The sequence below is a fragment of the Lissotriton helveticus genome, chromosome 8 (assembly GCF_964261635.1).
Source record: "Lissotriton helveticus chromosome 8, aLisHel1.1, whole genome shotgun sequence".
Classification (NCBI taxonomy): domain Eukaryota; kingdom Metazoa; phylum Chordata; class Amphibia; order Caudata; family Salamandridae; genus Lissotriton; species Lissotriton helveticus.
The window spans coordinates 900,168,240-900,186,835 of NC_136069.1; the positions used below are offsets into that span (position 1 = coordinate 900,168,240).

General features: G+C 41.1%; 1 protein-coding gene across 12 annotated transcripts in view; it reads left to right on the top strand.

The window, feature by feature from the left end:
* MCF2L (MCF.2 cell line derived transforming sequence like) overlaps window positions 1–11,193 on the top strand; it is a 1,263,355-nt gene extending 1,252,162 nt beyond the window's left edge. For all 12 annotated transcript variants that reach the window (XM_078657683.1, XM_078657685.1, XM_078657688.1 and 9 more), the window contains 4 exons: window positions 760–881; window positions 8,813–8,925; window positions 9,032–9,135; window positions 9,294–11,193. In XM_078657683.1, coding sequence (XP_078513809.1) covers window positions 760–881; window positions 8,813–8,925; window positions 9,032–9,135; window positions 9,294–9,388 — 434 coding nt within the window. In that variant the 3' untranslated portion in view covers window positions 9,389–11,193. The remainder of the gene's footprint in view (window positions 1–759; window positions 882–8,812; window positions 8,926–9,031; window positions 9,136–9,293) is intronic.
* The last annotated feature ends 7,403 nt before the right edge of the window (window positions 11,194–18,596 follow it).

An 18,596-nucleotide genomic window follows, 5' to 3' on the forward strand; every position in this document is an offset into this window, starting at 1 on the left:
ATGCTTTAACTTGTACATGCAGCATGTAGTTGTGAATGTATTGAGCACTCCCACTGTATATATTGGCACCAGAGCCTAGATAATGATAGTGGCCCTGATTTGCCCTGAGTGCATATCTTCTCACTCCATCTTCATAAATTTGTTGTCTGTAACACTTGCGCTAACCTAATATTTTAGTGCGTAGGCTGTAGACAGTGCACAGCTCTGACACATGGGGCTATGGTGTTCCTGTCACTCTGTGTTTCTGTTAGGCTGAGCTACTGGGACTCTTTTGTCCCCCCCCCCCCCACCCCCCCAGGGCCATAGTGCACTATGTACCAACAAACATAGTGTCTCTGAGCTGGTCCCTTCATTTTGACTCTTTAGAGGTGCCATGGATAGTCTTACAAGTGTGCAGTTTGTGGAGGGCCCCTCCGGCTTTGAGCACCCTCTGAAGTGTGCAAGCTATGCTGCTCCTCCCTGGTAGTTTACAGTTGGCACACCCTAGGTCCTTTATTCCCATGCACTTGCATACACATGAGGAAAAGTAATCTTTGACTTGCGCTGTCCGGTGCCGCCATACAAATAAAGGAAACCAATTCTATATTGTATGGATACCTACTTTGCATCAGGAATATGCATATCAGTTTTTGCTGCTTATGCCACATTTAATTTTTAGTCTACGAATCTGTGCTATGTGTGATGTATTACTCTACACTTTTTGTTAATGCCTACTATTTACAAAAACCCTAGTCATTTGTATAACATGTTTTACTTCAGGTTGGGCAAGAGCATCTCAATCCCTTGATGCTGCGGAAGAAATTGAAGACTGGTCAAGTGCTGAGGAACAGATTAATTCATCTGATGCAGAAGAGGAAGTAGCCACAGAGAAAAAAAAACTAGTGAGTTACGCGATTAAACATCTGTGGTCTTGTAAAACTCTTTTACTTCAAGGCAAAATGGCTTATGTTTACCTGTTATTATGTATTTCTTCCATTTTTGTAATGAAAAACCATAGTACTTTTGCACTGCCAAATTTTTTTTGGTCTCACACATCAGAAAAACATAATATTCTGTCATTCAGTAATTATATGATACCCTCGTTACAGTGGTCTATTGTATGTAATATAGACTAATAGTGACCTTGTTTATCCATTCACGTTACATTTTATCCCCTATTTGAGAGGATCAATATTGCAGTTTACAATTGCTTCATATTGTGAAGATCATCTTCATATCTCTTTGTTCTGAAACTTGTTTTCTTTTGATATTTGTTTTCCTTATAATGTTTATTGACTCTTGATGTGTGAATGTAATGAAAGACTTTATGAAGTGCATGGTTGGGTTAGTTTACACACTCAAGTCTGTTTCTAATTTTTTGTGAAAACCTATACCCAGTGACTACTAGACCCATGAATTTCTGGTTGCACCACTGTCGTGTTCCCCGAACCCACAGAACACACGTCAGACGTCGTTGTGATATACAGGTACCTTTATTGCATATCGATCATTGTGGGTCATACAGCGCTCCTCATCCTGCGACCTCTCGCCCTGAGGTCTGGTCCTCGTCTGCCCCCCTGATCCCTCCCCTGACCGGATGTGGTGTCCGGTGTCCCTTGTCCCTGACCCTTGCTTTGCAGGGTCCTAGTGCCACCTGGGCACGACATCTCCCCCTTTCTTGTAAACAAAAGCTTTGCTTGTCCTTAGCTCCGCGTAGAGAGAGAGAGAGAGAGAGAGAGAGATCTCGCACGTCCGTTCCTGCATCTCTGCCTCCTTAAATCTCTTCAATCAGTCTTATTGTCTTTTTGGTCGCTGGTCTCTGACGTCCGTTGGTCGCTCCGCCTGTGTCTTGTCCCTGACCCTTGCCTTGCAGGGTCCTAGTGCCACCTGGGCACGACAACCATTAAAAGCATTGCTTATATAAAAAGCAAAGTTGATGCCAAAACTATACTGCTTGAACTGTACAGGGTAAAAGACTTGTGTTAACAGTTCTAATAATAATGGCACAACTTCCATCTTCAACACTTTCATATAACTACCTGCAGATGGCTCTTCCCAGAAATATCTCGATGCTCTTTAAGAACTGCTTGTGGCAGATGCAAGAATATGGCTGAGAAGATATTGTGCTTCAAACTCAGAAAACTGCATGTACAGAGCCTGTACTCTACCCTATGCAGTTCATTCTTGTATTCATATATTTGTATTTATTCGTTTATTTTTTATACACAATTTATATCAGACACGTCTAGTTTCTAGGTGCAGTAAGGTGAGATTAAGAAGGATAGGAAAAAGGGTGTGTAACTGTAGATTAAGAGGGTTATTCGAAGTGATAAATTAAAATTGAAAGTCTTTGACATTGGAAAACACTGCACATGACCTCCTAAATATGATGCAGGGATTGCAGTCTTTCCCCGGTTGTATTATGTCTAATCTGCGTTCTATTTTGTTTTCTGAATTAGAAAAGTTTAATGAGAAGTATTCAATTTACGCCATACTCACATTTTTTATTATTCCTTTTTATTTGGAAGTAATTTACTCCCAAAAAATGAGGCCTCCAAGTATTTAAGTTTCCAAAGAATGGAAAGACTATAATCATTTTAGGCATGGAATGTATAGATTTCTGGAAAAATTAATTTGAAGCTATGTTTCCACGTGGTAAAATTGTTTGCCCCAGTTTCCGACTTATTCGATAAAATAATGTCTATTCATTCTGTGTATTTTGTTTTATTTTCGTTTATTTTACAACATGATTGTGCAAATTCAAGTTTTGTTTTTCTTAACATTTCTATTATGTGCTTTTAGGCCTGGATACAGACAATATTAGATGCCTAGAATACCTTTTGTTACCTATCTCCAAAATATATACCTAGAGTGAGGTTTGTTTCTACCACTGAGGAGTATTACTCTCTCACCTGTCACTCTTCGTTGTTTGTTGTACCATTACGCCTCTTAAGGGTAGCTTGGACAGTAATAAGATAATATTTTACATCTAACTATTACACTTATCCGAGACACATTTAGTTATTACATATTATATACATTATGTACTTAAAACAATCTTTTTTTTGGTAGTTTTTCACTAAAGCAATTTTTTTAAAGTGTTTCTCAGGGCTCAATTGTGAGCCTGACCTTAAGATGGCAACTCTATTATTCTTTACATGTGTACATTGGGCAAACAGACCCTAAGATGGTCCTCATTTTGCAGCACTTTTGGGATTCCATGTAGTAGTGGGGCTATCCAGCTCGATAAACACCACTTCCTTCATGTTCTGCAGCCAGCTCCATAACAAATATGGTGATCTGGAGTCCCCAGCAAACAGCAACAGCTACAGCCAGGAAGATCTGTCACTTACTACTAGCGTCATTCCTGTTACTGGTGGATTGGCCACCTCACTCCATGTAATTATGCACGCCGCTTTCAGACCTGTCCTTTAATTTGGCGTCTGTAATTAATAATGAGTGTTGTATTCTTAGTTTGCTAGCTTCTTTAATTAGACTACTACACCAGTTGCAATGATTTGCAGATTAAATGGCCATGACTAGAAGTAATGAGTGTTATGATAGTGAGTAAATGTCACCCTAAAGCTACCATCATTCATGATGATATATGTGTTGGTTTAACACACTTTTGTCATTCCTCATGCTGAACATGTTGGTTGTGCATACTTTTAAACGATTCAACTCGAGTCACATGTCAGAATTAGGTATGTCTCTTACCATAAGATACCTAAATTCAGCAGACAGGCACTTATTTACATTTTTGTTTTAGTAAAATGTGCCATACATAAGCTGTGCAGGTGCTTTTTTTTGTGTGACGCAAGAATGCCATTGTGAGTGCGCAAATGACTGTTGGTATTTAGATATGTCCGAGGAAGGAACCCTTCTTTGCATTTTATCTGTATAACCACAATCATTTGCAAACTCACTCTTACATTCTTGGAGGGTAAGAAAAATCCACAGAGTAATGATGGCTATGCCACAATGTTCACACATCCTAAGCCCTACACAAATTTAGGGAAATCAATTAACAAATCAGAACACCAAATTAGGGCTGGTGCTCTCCTGGTACAGACTCCCTGCCACCGAGGGTGCAACAGCCAGAATCCCCCCCCCCGTTGTGCAGGCAGATGATATAAGAGATACGAAGCACACAAAGTAGTCCAAACGTTATGAAAAATGGTCAGTAAAGAAGTATTTTGAGATCGATGTTGTGTTTGGCATAATTTAATCTCTCCACAGTTATTCACATTTCTTGCGTCAAATGTAATATCCAATACAGACAGGCAGCTGACGTGTTTAATCACAGAGACTTTTTCAAGGCTGAATAAGGATATACATAGTATCTTACACAACTTTAGCAATGACATATTGATAAGAATTATAACTACTTCATCACCAAATGGAACACAAAAAACATTGATGAGATCCTAAAGAAAATCCTGTGTAGAGACGTGTATAGGGTGAGAACCTTAAAAGGGTTGAGCAAAGTGGCCTATCCATACATTAGTTTACTCAAAGTGCTCTAAAAAGGTGACAAGTTTAGTGCATCAAGGTAATGAGAGAGTCATGGAAGGTAATGATGAGAAACACCAAAAACCGAAATAAGGGGGAGTGAGTTTGCAATTGAAAGTGACTAAAGAAGAGAGTCAGCCCAAGATGTGGCATTACTGTAACCTATGCACACTAGATTTATCAATTAGGCTAGTGGTATTAGACTAGGTATTGGCGCCACAAGGGAAAGTTCACCTGGGATTTATTGATAGGTCTTTTGTAATAGGTTACGGTGCTACAAGGAGAAGAGAACCACTTTCCTCTTCTAGTTCGGCAGAGCCTTCGAATAGATAGATACTCCTTAGCACTCGTTTTCAGTTAAAGTTTCCACAGTGTACAAGTGATTCCACCATACATCATTCATTCATTCACAAAAAATTGCATTTCCTCTTAGTCAGGGTTGTGGTTGGTGTTGTTTTATTTCTGTGACGTCTCCAGAAATAAAACAACACCAACCACAACCCTGACTAAGAGGAAATGCAATTTTTTGTGAATGAATGAATGATGTATGGTGGAATCACTTGTACACTGTGGAAACTTTAACTGAAAACGAGTGCTAAGGAGTATCTATCTATGCACACTAGAGTTGAAGAAACTGTACCTTTAGCGTGTGAAAAATTACAGTATTCCGAGTATGCACGCAACAAAATAGTGCCTCACTAGAATGGTAAAATCAAAACCTAAAATGAGGTGTTTCATCACAATGTTAGGTTGAACTACACCTATCCTGAAATGCCAGGGATGCCATACACTGTAATGTTACTAATGACTGCGGGACAAGTTTGAAGCAGTTGGCAGTGCGCTGGAGTGCTTACCTTAAAACAGTAACTGAACTTTGTACATATATTGCTGTCAATGAGTACGCTGGCGTGTGTATGGGACTCGGTATAAGTACCGGTCAAGTAGTAGAACAAGCATTTACAATGCAATGGTCTCATCTTTGTTAACATTAGAGCTATTGGCATTGCTCATGACATTATTTTGTTTTTAAAACATATAAATAAATGGCATTGTCATTTACAATGCCACTAGCTTAATCTCTCGCAAATGCGAGACCTATTGCATTTGCACCCACACACAGAGCCACATGCACCCACCCACACACACACAGAACCACAGACACAGAGCCACACACACACAGAGCCACACACACACACAGAGCCACACACACACAGAGCCACACACACACAGAGCCACACACACAGACACACACACCGAGCCCCACACACTCACACCAAGAGCCACACACACAGAGCCCAACACACACACACACAGAGCCACACACAGAGAGCCACACACAGAGCCCAACACACACACACAGAGCCAACACACACACACACACAGACCAACACACGCAGAGCCACACACACACAGAGCCACACACACACACACAGACAGCCACACACACACACACACAGAGAACCACACACACACACAGCCACACACACACAGCCACACACACACAGCCACACACACACAGCCACACACACACACACACACAGAGCCACACACACACACACAGCCACACACAGTCACACACACACACACACACACACACACACACACACAGAGCCACATACACACAGATACAGAGCCACACAGAGACACACACAGAGAGCCCAACACACACACACAGAGAGCCACACACACAGAGAGCCACACACACAGAGAGCCGCACACACAGAGAGCCGCACACACAGAGAGCCGCACACACAGAGAGCCGCACACACAGAGAGCCGCACACACAGAGAGCCGCACACACAGAGAGCCACACACACACAGAGCTCTCTGCCCAGTAACGCCACAGGGAACAGAGGCAAGAAAAGACGATCACAAGCAGGGAACAGAGGCAAGAATAAACGATAACAAGCAGGGAACAGGGGCATGAAAAAACTATCACATGCAGGGAACAGAGGCAAGAATAAACGATAACAAGCAGGGAACAGAGGCAAGAAAAAACTATCACAAGCAGGGAACAGAGGCAAGAAAAAACGATCACATTTGAGGGGGCTCACTAGAATGCTACCCTGCATCCCGGTGGGCATATCCAAGGCCCTCTCTCCCACACAGGCGCACAGGTGTCGCCCTGGATCAGTAATTATACTGAATGTGTCTAAAGACCAGGTTTTCAATGGTTGCTTACGGTTAAGTACAGGATCACACAACATCTTCAGGCAAGTGTTGTGGCCCCATGCTTGGCCCAGGCTTTCGCCCAGCAGTGGTTTAAGCTTTGGGCCTGAATAAACGGACTGTGACCTGCACCAGTTCATGTAAGCAATAACTAAGCAGCAAGAGACACAGCCAGGATGCAAACATACTTGTTAGCTAGACAGCTAAAACAGGACATCTTCTGGACAGGTGCTCCTTCAATAGTGCCACCAATGAAGAGGAGTCATTGATGATTTCACTGAAGTGAGAAGCAGCAGGGCAACAAGGTCCATCTGCCCAGTAAGCGGCTTACTTGATAGGTGAGGAGGCACTTTTCTATCTAGCCGTTCCAGCAGTCTCCTTTGGACCCTGGGGACCGAGGTTAAAATCCTGGCCGTGGTGGCTAGACTCAACATTGTGTGATTCCGAGTCACAATCTCCCTGTGCCTAAAATCTGTGAAATGTAATGTGTGTAAAATGCAACTATGGAATCCCCACTTGGTGTACACGATCAAGTGGATCGTCTCCCGCCCCCTAATGTAAGTTGCTAGACAGTTAAGTTTGTGCTATATAAATACCAATGCATATATTCTTACGTCTATCTCCATTTTCTGTCTGTTCTTCGTGCCGTTCCAGCAGCACAAAGGCGACTAGCTAGACAACTGCTTGTTGGATGTTAAAAGCAATTTAGGAGTGGCTTAGTAGCTCAATTTATTTATTAGGTATTTAGAACTTACCTGCTCTCCTCTGCATAGTCTGAAGTATTTTACACCCATCACACCATTTTACGTGTTATTCTAGTCCAAATGATGGTTTTCAGTGGACATTTTTCCTCCCTGGTCAGACGTTACCTTAATTCACAGGTCAGACAAAACAAACTTCATGGAGGCAATCACTGGGGCAATATTTACCGTCTGCAAACGTTCCTTCCGGTGCCTGTTGTAGGAGTGGCACAGTTTGAGGTCACCACTAAACACAGTGAGACCTCCCCCCTGTCCTTCTGCGGTCCTTAGTGCCCCGTCCATACCCTTCAAGAAGGGAATGCCGTGGATTAGAGGGATGTATATGACATTTAGTGAAGTGCACACGGCCGGACCCAGCGATGAGCATCAGCAAGGACTCATTCGGCCCTTTAGATACAGGGGCGGGTTACACTTCGTACTTCTGGTGGACAGCTGTTTGCTACGGTGTCAATGTGATTTCAAGGCAAACTAGCACAGCTGGGTAGATTTTATTCATATTCATAAATTTTTTTATTTCTGGGCATTCCAGAATCCGATTTTGCAGGATTCTATTGTGTGCTTTTTGACCCACGTCACTTTGCCTCACGTATACGGGCCTGCATACTCTTTCCATCCAGACTGTAATGCCATGTTTAGCCTCATTGGATAATTATGCAGCAAACCAGAGAGTAACAAAAACGATTGGTGTCCATATCTCCTCCCAATCACTGGCCCAACAGAAACGGACAAGGCTGCAGGCTCCCCAAATACAACATACTCCCAGCATACTTCCCTTAACCCCTTCAGTGCTAATGACAAGGGTAACTCGTCATGGAGTTTCCATTGATTTCAATGGAAAGTCAATGGAGGTCCATGAACACCCTTAGCAGCCAAGTGGTTAATGCCCCCTAAACTCACCCACCCCTAAGCCCTAGAAATACCCTTACCTACCCGAAAACCCTTAATCATTCTTACCACCCAATTTCCTTACCCATCCTAAAAACACCTTTATCACCCAACACCGTTAGCTAGTCATCCCTAAAAATGCTCTTTACTCCTCGCTATCGCCTCCAATTCACTTATGAAAAAACTAGCGTAGACCCTATTTCTTCGTGCATTCATTTATTTAGCCATATATATACACACCAAACACACACATATATGCCTATATAGACACCCACTTACCTGCTATATACTTAACATTTTGTTTTAAAGGCATGCATGCTAAATGCATTGTGTGGTAAATGCTGCGTTGTAATGGCTGTTTCCCAGGACAGATTGCTTTGCTGTGTGAGCAGTAGGAATAACTTGTTTTATGTTGGACATCATTTAAACATTTTAAACATCAAGATACCTCTCTGGCTGATCTTTAACAATTTATTTCCCTTTTTTTCTCTTCCATTTGCTTCCAGTCTGTGGGTAGATACACTGTGGTGGCAGATTATGAGAGAGGAGGTTCAGATGAGCTGCTTGTAAGGAGTGGAGATGTTGTAGAGTTGGTCCATGAAGGCGAGGAAGGTGTTTGGTATGTAAACTGTGCAGCTTTTGTGTATTGCAGTTGTTTCGTTGAATTCTTTTTCTGTGTCTGGATAAGTTATTTAGCCTGACACTCTTATTGGTTTCATTGACAGGTATATCAAGAATCTGAGCACCAGCAAAGAAGGATGGATTCCAGTGAGCAACCTGTTGACACTTCTGGACACCTCCCACTCAGCACACTCATTGAACAGCTCTGGTAAGAACACTGTGAAATGCCTCTTGTGGACCTGCTTAGGTTTTCTATTTGATCTGGTGAGGGTTGGGTGAGGGAAATCCCTTGTTCAACAATGTGTGTGGGGAGTTACCACTTGCATGCAATGGGTTTCTAATTTTGGCTCCCGTTTCTCATTCCAGAATCAGGAACGGTTTCAAGCACTTTGAGCAACTCGTCGAGCTGCAGTGAAAGCTGTAACGTCAGCATTGCCAGCTTTTCAGACATTAAGGACTGAAATGGAGTTGGAAGATGCTGAACTTTCAGAAGGCCTTGACTACTTAACTGCTGCAAACAGCTGACCATGCTGTGCTCTCTTGTTCCTTTTGAAACTTCTAGCCACATTCTAGTCACAGCAACCCTTGCTAAAGAATTAGGAACCCCTGTGCATAAAGTAAAGAACTGGTGGAGCCTCTGTAATGCACTTCTTGTTCGTGCTTGAAAGCACAAAGACTCCATTCATGTCAAGTTTTTACAAACAAAGGAGAGATATTACTATTGAGGAAACCTTGGCACAGTGATACCCCACGAGCAACATAAAGTGCTAGAAGAATAACTCAAGACAACAATACCAATCCACCGTATATTTTTAACTGTATATTTCATGATCAACTAAATATGTTTACACTGACTGGTTACTTTAAAAATATGCTCCACTTTTGCTCAGTGTCATTCATGGCCTATGATATCTGACCACAGTACAATGAGAGTGAGCGTTCCATCCCAATTGTTTTTCACAACTTTATTACCTGGCTTCTTACTTTCTACCGTTCACTGCATGGAATGCGTATAAGGGTACATAAAAGTTCCAGAAATACGCATGATGCAACAGTTTGGGAAAGAAAATTTGTAACTTTTGCAATGTTTTTAATATACCTAATGTGGTCATTTTGTATGATGTGGTGGCCAATAGGTAGTCCTTTTCAGAGAATCACTGACTTTATATTCAATAGCATAGCACTATGGTAACATCTTGATTCAGACTTTTTTTCTGAGAACAAGCACTCATCTGAAACAGGTATATGATGTTTAAGCAATACAATTTTGACCTATCACTATCAAGTCTAGACCAGCGAATGTGTTCTTTTAATCCTCTAACAAGGGGCTGGAGTTTATGGGTGATGCCTATTCATTAAAAGCATATATTTGTTTTGCCAATATAGTTTTGGGAGAATTAAAACATATCTAGCTAGTCCTTAAAGGAATAAACATGAATGTTGTTAGTCTTATTTGTTTTACATTCATGTATTTTCTCCATTTTTTTAAGTTTATCAAGGCAAACAGTTGGCGTATTCTCTGCTGTAAATTGTACAAAGGCTACTTTCCCTTCGGAGGGAATTTATAACAGTCAGATTTGCATTGTAGAGTTACAGTAATGATGATAGAAAGCCCGTCCTTTAATGTAAAACAGAATTGGAAAAAAATCTGTGTGAAAGTTATTGATATTTTTATGGTTGATCTCACAATCATTCTTAATATTTTTCTAAGTACACCTTGAAATATAGTATATAATATAAATAATTGGGAAACAAATGTATTGAGAGCATTCAAATGTTGCTAATGATCAGACAGTGGAAACAATTGATGAGTAAACTGATTGCAAGCCCTATTGCAATGCAAAGTTTGGTCAGGGATTATCATGTAATTACCAGTGTACAGAGATAGACTGAACTCGTCTTAAATGTGCTCCTAAAGTGGGAATGTTGTGGCTAGAGGTTTCCACCTCTGAAAACGAAGGATAATGAAACAGCAGTTTGCACAGGTGCTGGCTTATATTCTGTGTTGTAAGTTATTTGTAAATGATTTGTAAAATATTTGACTGTACTTGAAACTTTTTTTCAGAAACTGGAAACATGTTCATATGACTGTCTTATCACATAGTCTATTCCATTATTTTTGTGATTTGAACTATGTGTCATTGCACTTTATATAACACATTTCAACCACTATTTTCTTTTGTACTGCCCATGTAAATTAAATTTAAATTCAAAATTCTTTATTGTATGTATAAAAAGCTTGACAAATACATTTCAGCATCTCTTACTGCAGGTCTTCACTTGAATCATTTGCTTTTTATGCTTTTCTTTCATATCCTGGACCGGTACAGTACAGAATTATTTCCATATGATGCAAAATGAAGCCAATCCAAGTGAACAGGGAAGATACGTGTTGTTCTTTCTCATTTGACACCCCATATGGCATAAATAGTATGTATGACTGTTGTTCAGTATCACTAGTTGTTTACAGCCTTACAGATTAGAGGCTGTAGTAGAACTCGTTCCAGTGGGGGCATTTCTACTCTTTAAGCCGCTGGTCTCAAGGATCCACACTGGTGATACTATTCTCTTTAAGTCCTTACTTTGCTTAATGGACCATTAGCATGTCAAATTGCATAAGTTGCTTCTGTTCATAAGTTTCATTCAATATGGAACTGGTAGGTCATACGTTCCTGGCCTAGAGGCAAATAGGTATGTCAATGCAATGTTATGCTGTTTGAATGAAGAAAAGGTGCATCACATCTCAGTGGAATGGAAGTGGCCGACAGGATATGAAACCTTGTTCCTCTTATTGAGCATTATCCCTCTTCTATCCATGGCACCGGGATCAAGGCATTTCAAGAAGAGTTCAAACTTCTTGCAGTGATTATGATAGGTTGCTTGTGGGCAGTAGCAAGCACAGAGTGTGTTAACCCATGCTCAAAAGGAGCTATCTCACACAATCAAGCACATTTGTTTCTAGGTTTTTGTAGTAATTTATATTACAAATTGCTTTTGAGTTGTGGGTGCAAAAAACAAACTTACCAGCCAACAAGTAAAAATCTGTCACTGGAAAGTGTGACCTTGTAAGGATGACACTGACATGTTGGAGCCCAGATCATTTCAAGACCACCTACTACAAGATACAAAAGACACTTTAATCTTCAACATGATACATAGAACACATAGTATGCTTTGTGACTAAAAGATAAATACATATGTAGAGTTTCAGTAAGCTGCGAAAATCCCATAATTGTTGTGATGGAAATTTCCAGTTGAATGACAAATTGTTTAAAAAATTAGCCACTGAGCTGCCACGAGCTGTGAAAGTTACCTTTTCAGTGCAAAAGAAGTGGTGCCAAAATTTGGTAGTATTCTACACCTGAATGGAAATGTAATAAATGCAATACCTGACAGGACTTAAATAGATTAGTCAAAAGGGTTATTACACTCAAACACAAAGACATCAAACAACAGTGTTTTCTAACAACCAATATGGCCCCAACAGCTTAGTTATACACTGGTGCTTTAATGAGGCTCTCTCTGGAACAACCTCAGACATAGAGCACGGATCAGGGTGAATATCTCTATCATCATGGGCTATCTCTGTGATACTACATAGGCCGGCCAATGATTAATTTATAGAGAGTTTATCTGAACCTAGAACTTCCAAGTGGGAAGGGGCATTGTGGGTAATGGTTCAAATGTAAGACAGCCAGCACTGATGAATATGTGGATTTAGTAGTTGAACAGTCCTGCTTTGCTGTTCCCTTAGCATGTGTGTTGGTGATACCACAGCACTTTCTTCAATGCATAGGCGAGGTCTGGCCCTTAAATTGCTTGTGTATTTTAAAATGCTGAGAAATTGTGGGGCACGGTAAAATATATTTAAAGAGACGAAAGTTATTATAAAAGGTGAACATGAAAAAGTGAATAACAATACAATGTGAAAATAAATGAAAAAAACATAGGAAGCAGCCAAGATGTGTGGGGTGGGGAGGGGGGAGAGGTCTGTAATTACCACCCAGCCAGCACAACAACATTCAAAAGAAGTATTACATTTTTAGTTTTTTGTAAAATGAAAAAAGATTGTGATCAATACATTTAAAGCAGGCAAGAAGGTTCCATAAGCTAGGAGCTACCATAGAAATCTCCCAGTTGAAGTATCTACGGCCTGATTCTTAATGATAACTTACAATTTTCAGTAATTTACACTTCTAAGTAAGTATAGTACTTTTTGCTTATTCAAAAAATCTGAGAGAGACTGCTCTGTTAATTTAATTTTCAGGTGATCTTTAATTTTTGAGACTATATTGAATTAAAATTGTTTTTCTGAAGTTTAATTTAAAACATAAATTTCCATCGGAAGAAATTGAAATAAATCTAGTTATATTTTAATAAAAAAATATTGTTTCAATAAATTTTAAATCTGAAATAGAGTATTAAAATATTTTACAATAAATGAAAAATATGTACTATTTTTAGATTTAAACATCCAATTATATTAATGTTTAATTTGAACTATTTATATAATTTAATTTAACATCATTTCCTATGGGGTTTCATTTTAAATCCCTACTGCCGTTATTTTCTATGGGAGGGTATTCCAGTATCAATGGTTGACCATGTGTGGTGCTGAACATACTACTGTTTTTTTTTACTAATAACTTACACTTGAATTCTGTTGATAAGCCCAAAGTACTAAACTTACTAAAAAATGTAAACTTCTCTTAAGAGTAAGTTACATTTTAGGCCCCTAGCCTTCTTACATTTGAGAATCTTTATAGGAAGACCAAATTTGCTTCTTTTTAATCTTTTACCTATTTAAACACTACGTTTTTTAGCTGAATATAGTATTTTCTCTAGAATAAGTGCCTTGAAAACAATCCTGGCTAACTATGATTGAAGTATAGTAGCAGTCAATATAAAGAAATTAATGATTTGGCAGTCAGTGCAGATGAAGTGGATGAACCTAACACTTCTTGTTGTTAAAGGATTTAATTTTAACAAGTGAAAAGACCCCTAGCCCTTTACAACACTTTGGGCCTTATTATGAGTTTGGCGGACCGGCAACCTCTTCACCAGCGGTCGGACTACTATGGCACAGTCGCAACCCCAGGAATCAGAGAAACCTGGCGGCGGCACGGCAGACTGTGGGCCGCAATATGCTTGCTGGTGTTCTGTGCATCGCCAAGCATATTACGACTTCCTCACCGCCAGCAGTCTCATCGAGGTTCCTACTCCATGAAACTGCTAGTGGTAAGGAAAGAAAGGGGGCCCAATAGGGCCCCGTGAACTGGGGTGCATGCAGGGGAGCACATACTGTGCTCCCCTGTGGGCATGCACCCCCTTCCTGCACGAAATGGACTGCTCAGTCCATACCATGCAGGAGCGTGCAATGGCGGTCCCACAGCACTATAGTTTAAGGCTCACATATGAGCCTTGTAACTGCACCACTGTGGGACCGCTATGGCACCCGCCCGACCACAATTTTACTTGTAATTTTGTGGGTGGGCGGTGTAATGTCGTGACTGGTGACGACACAGTCACGTCGTGACGTAAGGGTCATGTGACCCACAGTTAATAAAAGCAATGGGACGCGCTCACGTCGGCCAGTTTGCAACGGAGGCGAAACCCAAGAGTTAAACACCAACCTTTGCTCCTGTAATTATTGAGACGCACGTGGGACCCCTATACAATTATCACAGTGCACCTCGTGTGTTGGGTCTGGCCATCTGCCCAACACAACATTTGGCAACGAGGGTGGGCGTGCCCTCGCACCTCGGTGTGGCGGCTGCGAGCGTGTCGTGCTGCTTGCGGCGCTTGCACCCCTAAGACCTGCGCTGACCTACTCCTGGTGCCCGAAGCCCGGAAGATCGATCCTGTCCAGTGCGATGCTGGAGATCGTGCGGCCTGGCGTGGCCCATGAGGTGAGGCTGCCTGCTGCGAGGCTCTCAGCCAAGGCTTATGTGGGGCCCGGCAGAGAACGCTTCTGTGACTGGCGCTGCCCCGCCCACTTGCAGGAGTGTGCGGCGGAGTGTAGCGGCTGGTGCGATCGGCGCTGTGCGCCTGTGGACTGAGAGCGTGTGGCGCGCTCCAGATCCCCGCCAGCGTCCCTGCCGCCACGTGGCGAAGGAGCCTGGAGACTGTGGGTAGGCAGACATCCATTCTGCAGCGAACGAAGCTGCGAGCGAAGCCCCGCTCCCTTTCTTGGCCGCAACTCGACCCAACACGTGCTAGAAGGACTATCTGTCGTCTGGTGCCACATACCATAAGACCCTCCCACACACGCAGGGAGGCACCTGACACGTGTGGAAGTACATCATTCTAATGCAGTGCACACATGTGGGAGAACAGGAATAAGGCCACCCCAAGCATTTCCAAGCTCACGCAATCTACTCTGGGCACACCCAGATCACACAAACCGGCCCGTGCAAGTGATCCACCGCGGAGGGATCTACCTGACTGCCCAGACAGGAGAGGAAGGCCCATCACTGCCCACCCTGCACATGATCACTGCAAGGGACATTCCCTAATACAGCCGAACTCTCCAAAAGGAACCAAACAAAAGGTGGGGCTTGATCAGGAGGTCCTGAACTTGAAGCATGTCGCAGATACCACCCATTGAGCCACTCATAGTGGAGGGATCGCCATCCTCCCTTGCACCCAAATGGAAAGATTGGGTGGACCGACTACAAATCTTCTTTGAAGCCACCAAAGTGCACAAAGACCAGAAAAGAGCAATATTGTTGCACCTAGGGGGAAAAGACATACATAACATTGCCAAAACACTCGTGGAAGCAACTCCAGAGAACCACCACACATTAATCAATGCACTCAACGGGCACCAGGACTATGAGAGATTCACTTTCAGACAAGCCCGACAACTTCCAGATGAATCGCTGGACACGTACCATCAAGGCTGAAGAACTTAGCCTCAACGTGCGGTTTCCAGGATGAGGCGGAAGAGATACGGAGTCAAGTAATCCAGGGTTGTGCCTCCGTCAAACTTCGAAAAAGCATCCTAGAGGAGTCTGGCAAACCTCTCGCCGAGATCCTAACCCTGGGGCGCACCAAGGAGCTGTCCAAAGCCAGCGCAGCTCATATGGAGGCGACCCCCAAGTTCCTGTGAAGACGGAACCGGTTAACACCATAACAACTAAGCCCGAGACGAGATGGAACAAGAAGGGATCCCACACTCGCCCGAGTTTTAGAGTATCCAGCACCGCGGAGGTGTTCCAGAACGTCATACAAGAATTGATCATGGACATCCCGGGGGTAATTAATGTAAGTGGACTCTGCCCAGACACAATCTGAAAGAAACAAGAAGTGTATTGGATTTTTGTATTAGGTGCAGCAAAAAATGGGTTAAATCTAGACATCCCATGGGAGCAGGCACTCATTTAACATCTCACCTAGTATACTTGCTTGTATACAATATGTATCTTTACAATTTCGTTGTCAAAACCAGTAATTGACAATTGTACTGATTTGAGATGATCCTATTTGAATGACATTTGATCACTATGAACTGTGCCCCCCTTTTGAAATCTATTCCATCCATATTCAATGTGACAATCTGAAATTGCGCCGTCGAAATAATATCTGACCTCCCCCCCCTTCTTCATAGTGATATATAAATTGTATATTGTGTATTGGAACAATAGTTACGACTAAGGAACCTATTGTCACAATATGATTTATATTGGCTTTGCAATATATCATAGTGAACTCTGAAGTTTTAACTAGATTTAATCCCGATTGTAACCTTGGAATTCAGTATTCACATTATTGTATAAATGTTTTTCTTAATTTTGTAATATATTTCTTTCACATGTAACATATTGTTCCTCTGCTGCCCCTTTTTTATATTTAAGAAAACTCTTCCAACTATCACGTCGTTCGAGCTGGCTATTTGAGTGTGGCACAAATATGATAATCTTCTTTTGCTTCCCTTGATAATCTTAAGGGACGCACGCTTACACGTGTATTGTCATGAGCAAATAACTCCTCTAAACAGAATAAAGGATATTTATAATATCCATAAGTAAGAACCGATATCTTCAGCGAACAGTCCTCTTTTTATGTTAACGTTTTTTTCGGGATTCCAACACCAGGTCGTAATACGTCATTAGCTAGGCGACTGTTTTTCTCTTCTGGTTTTTCACACCGGGTTTCAATTTCCGTGTGAAACTACATATATATAGAGCCGGCCGCTCGAGCATTACCCTTCACTCCCTTGAAAACGGATGGCGGCACACCGATAATAGAATCCCGGCTGTACTATACTGCGAGTATCTTTCCTCGGTAAGTTAAATGAGAACATACCCGCGACTTATCCTCCTTTAATTTTATTTCAAATTCTAAATCCATTTTTTACCATCTACTTATCAAATATAGATCCGAGTAGCCTACATGAGGGCGATTGTTCACTACGGTGTCTTCTAGAAATCCCTACCTTTAACGGAACCTTCTTAGAGTCGGGAATTTTTATAACACAAGGTAATTACGTTTCTTTACAGAATAGGGATCTTTTGGATACACATAGAAACTATACCTCTAATATTCGATTTTCTGTTTATATATCACCCAGCCTTTTTCGTGCAAACTTGAAGAAATTCACAGCCAGACAGCCTTTGCCGTTTAATACGTCTTAATTATTCGAAGAACGTTACGATAAATATCAACATTCAGCCCGTATTTTTATGAGGTATATATCTAGTTCTTTTGTAGTTTCTTCTCCCAGGTTGTCTATCTATGTGTTACTATCTACAGTGACAGCCTTGGTATTGATAATGTCTCATTTACGTCCATGTAGGAAATATTTTTCGTTTAAATTTAAACCCTACGGACAAGGGCACATTCTGAATATCGCAGTCTTCTACAAAATTGAAGTGGAATGTTTTAACGCTGGAGCGATAAATATCGGTATACTACTCTCTATATAATTAATAGTGCTAATTCATAACACATATAATGGAAATAGTTATTAATTAGACTTTAATCTATTTTTCATATATAAAGTAGAAGTGAAAAAATCTGTTCTAGAAGTAGAAGCCCATTACATCAAAATCGAAAATTGGGCATGTACCTTATACCACTGTGACTGATACGATAGTAAGTGTAATTCACAATTCCCATATTCCATCGAACGTAAACGTGACTGGAGCAAATTAACAAGTATAAAATAGGGTTATAGCAATTTTTATATACTCTTCTATTCACTAGTCTTTATCTTCATTCTTATTCTTTCTATTTCTCCTTGCTGAGTTCACATGTTGGTTCTGAGGTTGAGATGATACACTGATATGGTTAAGTCTAAATGAGCATGGACATAGAAGATAACTGTGGTATATGTCTCAATAATTGAACTATTGTTTGCAATGTCCTTGAAAATGAATTCACAAATTAATTGCAGGTCGGATTGAAAACAATATAATTATCCAACAAAAATCATCCGTGTATTCAAAAATCCCCAAAATGATTATCATGTCTACTATTTACTTTATAATCTCTAGCAGCTGCTCCAGTCGATAAATGTATAATTGTTGCACTGTTGATGTAAAAACAATGACCATGTTAAAGGTGTGTTTTTTTCTGTAGCGATATACACTATATAAAATGATTGTACACAACTGTAATTTTGACATATGTTTTATATATACTTTTTTAGTGATTCTTCCTCCTTTT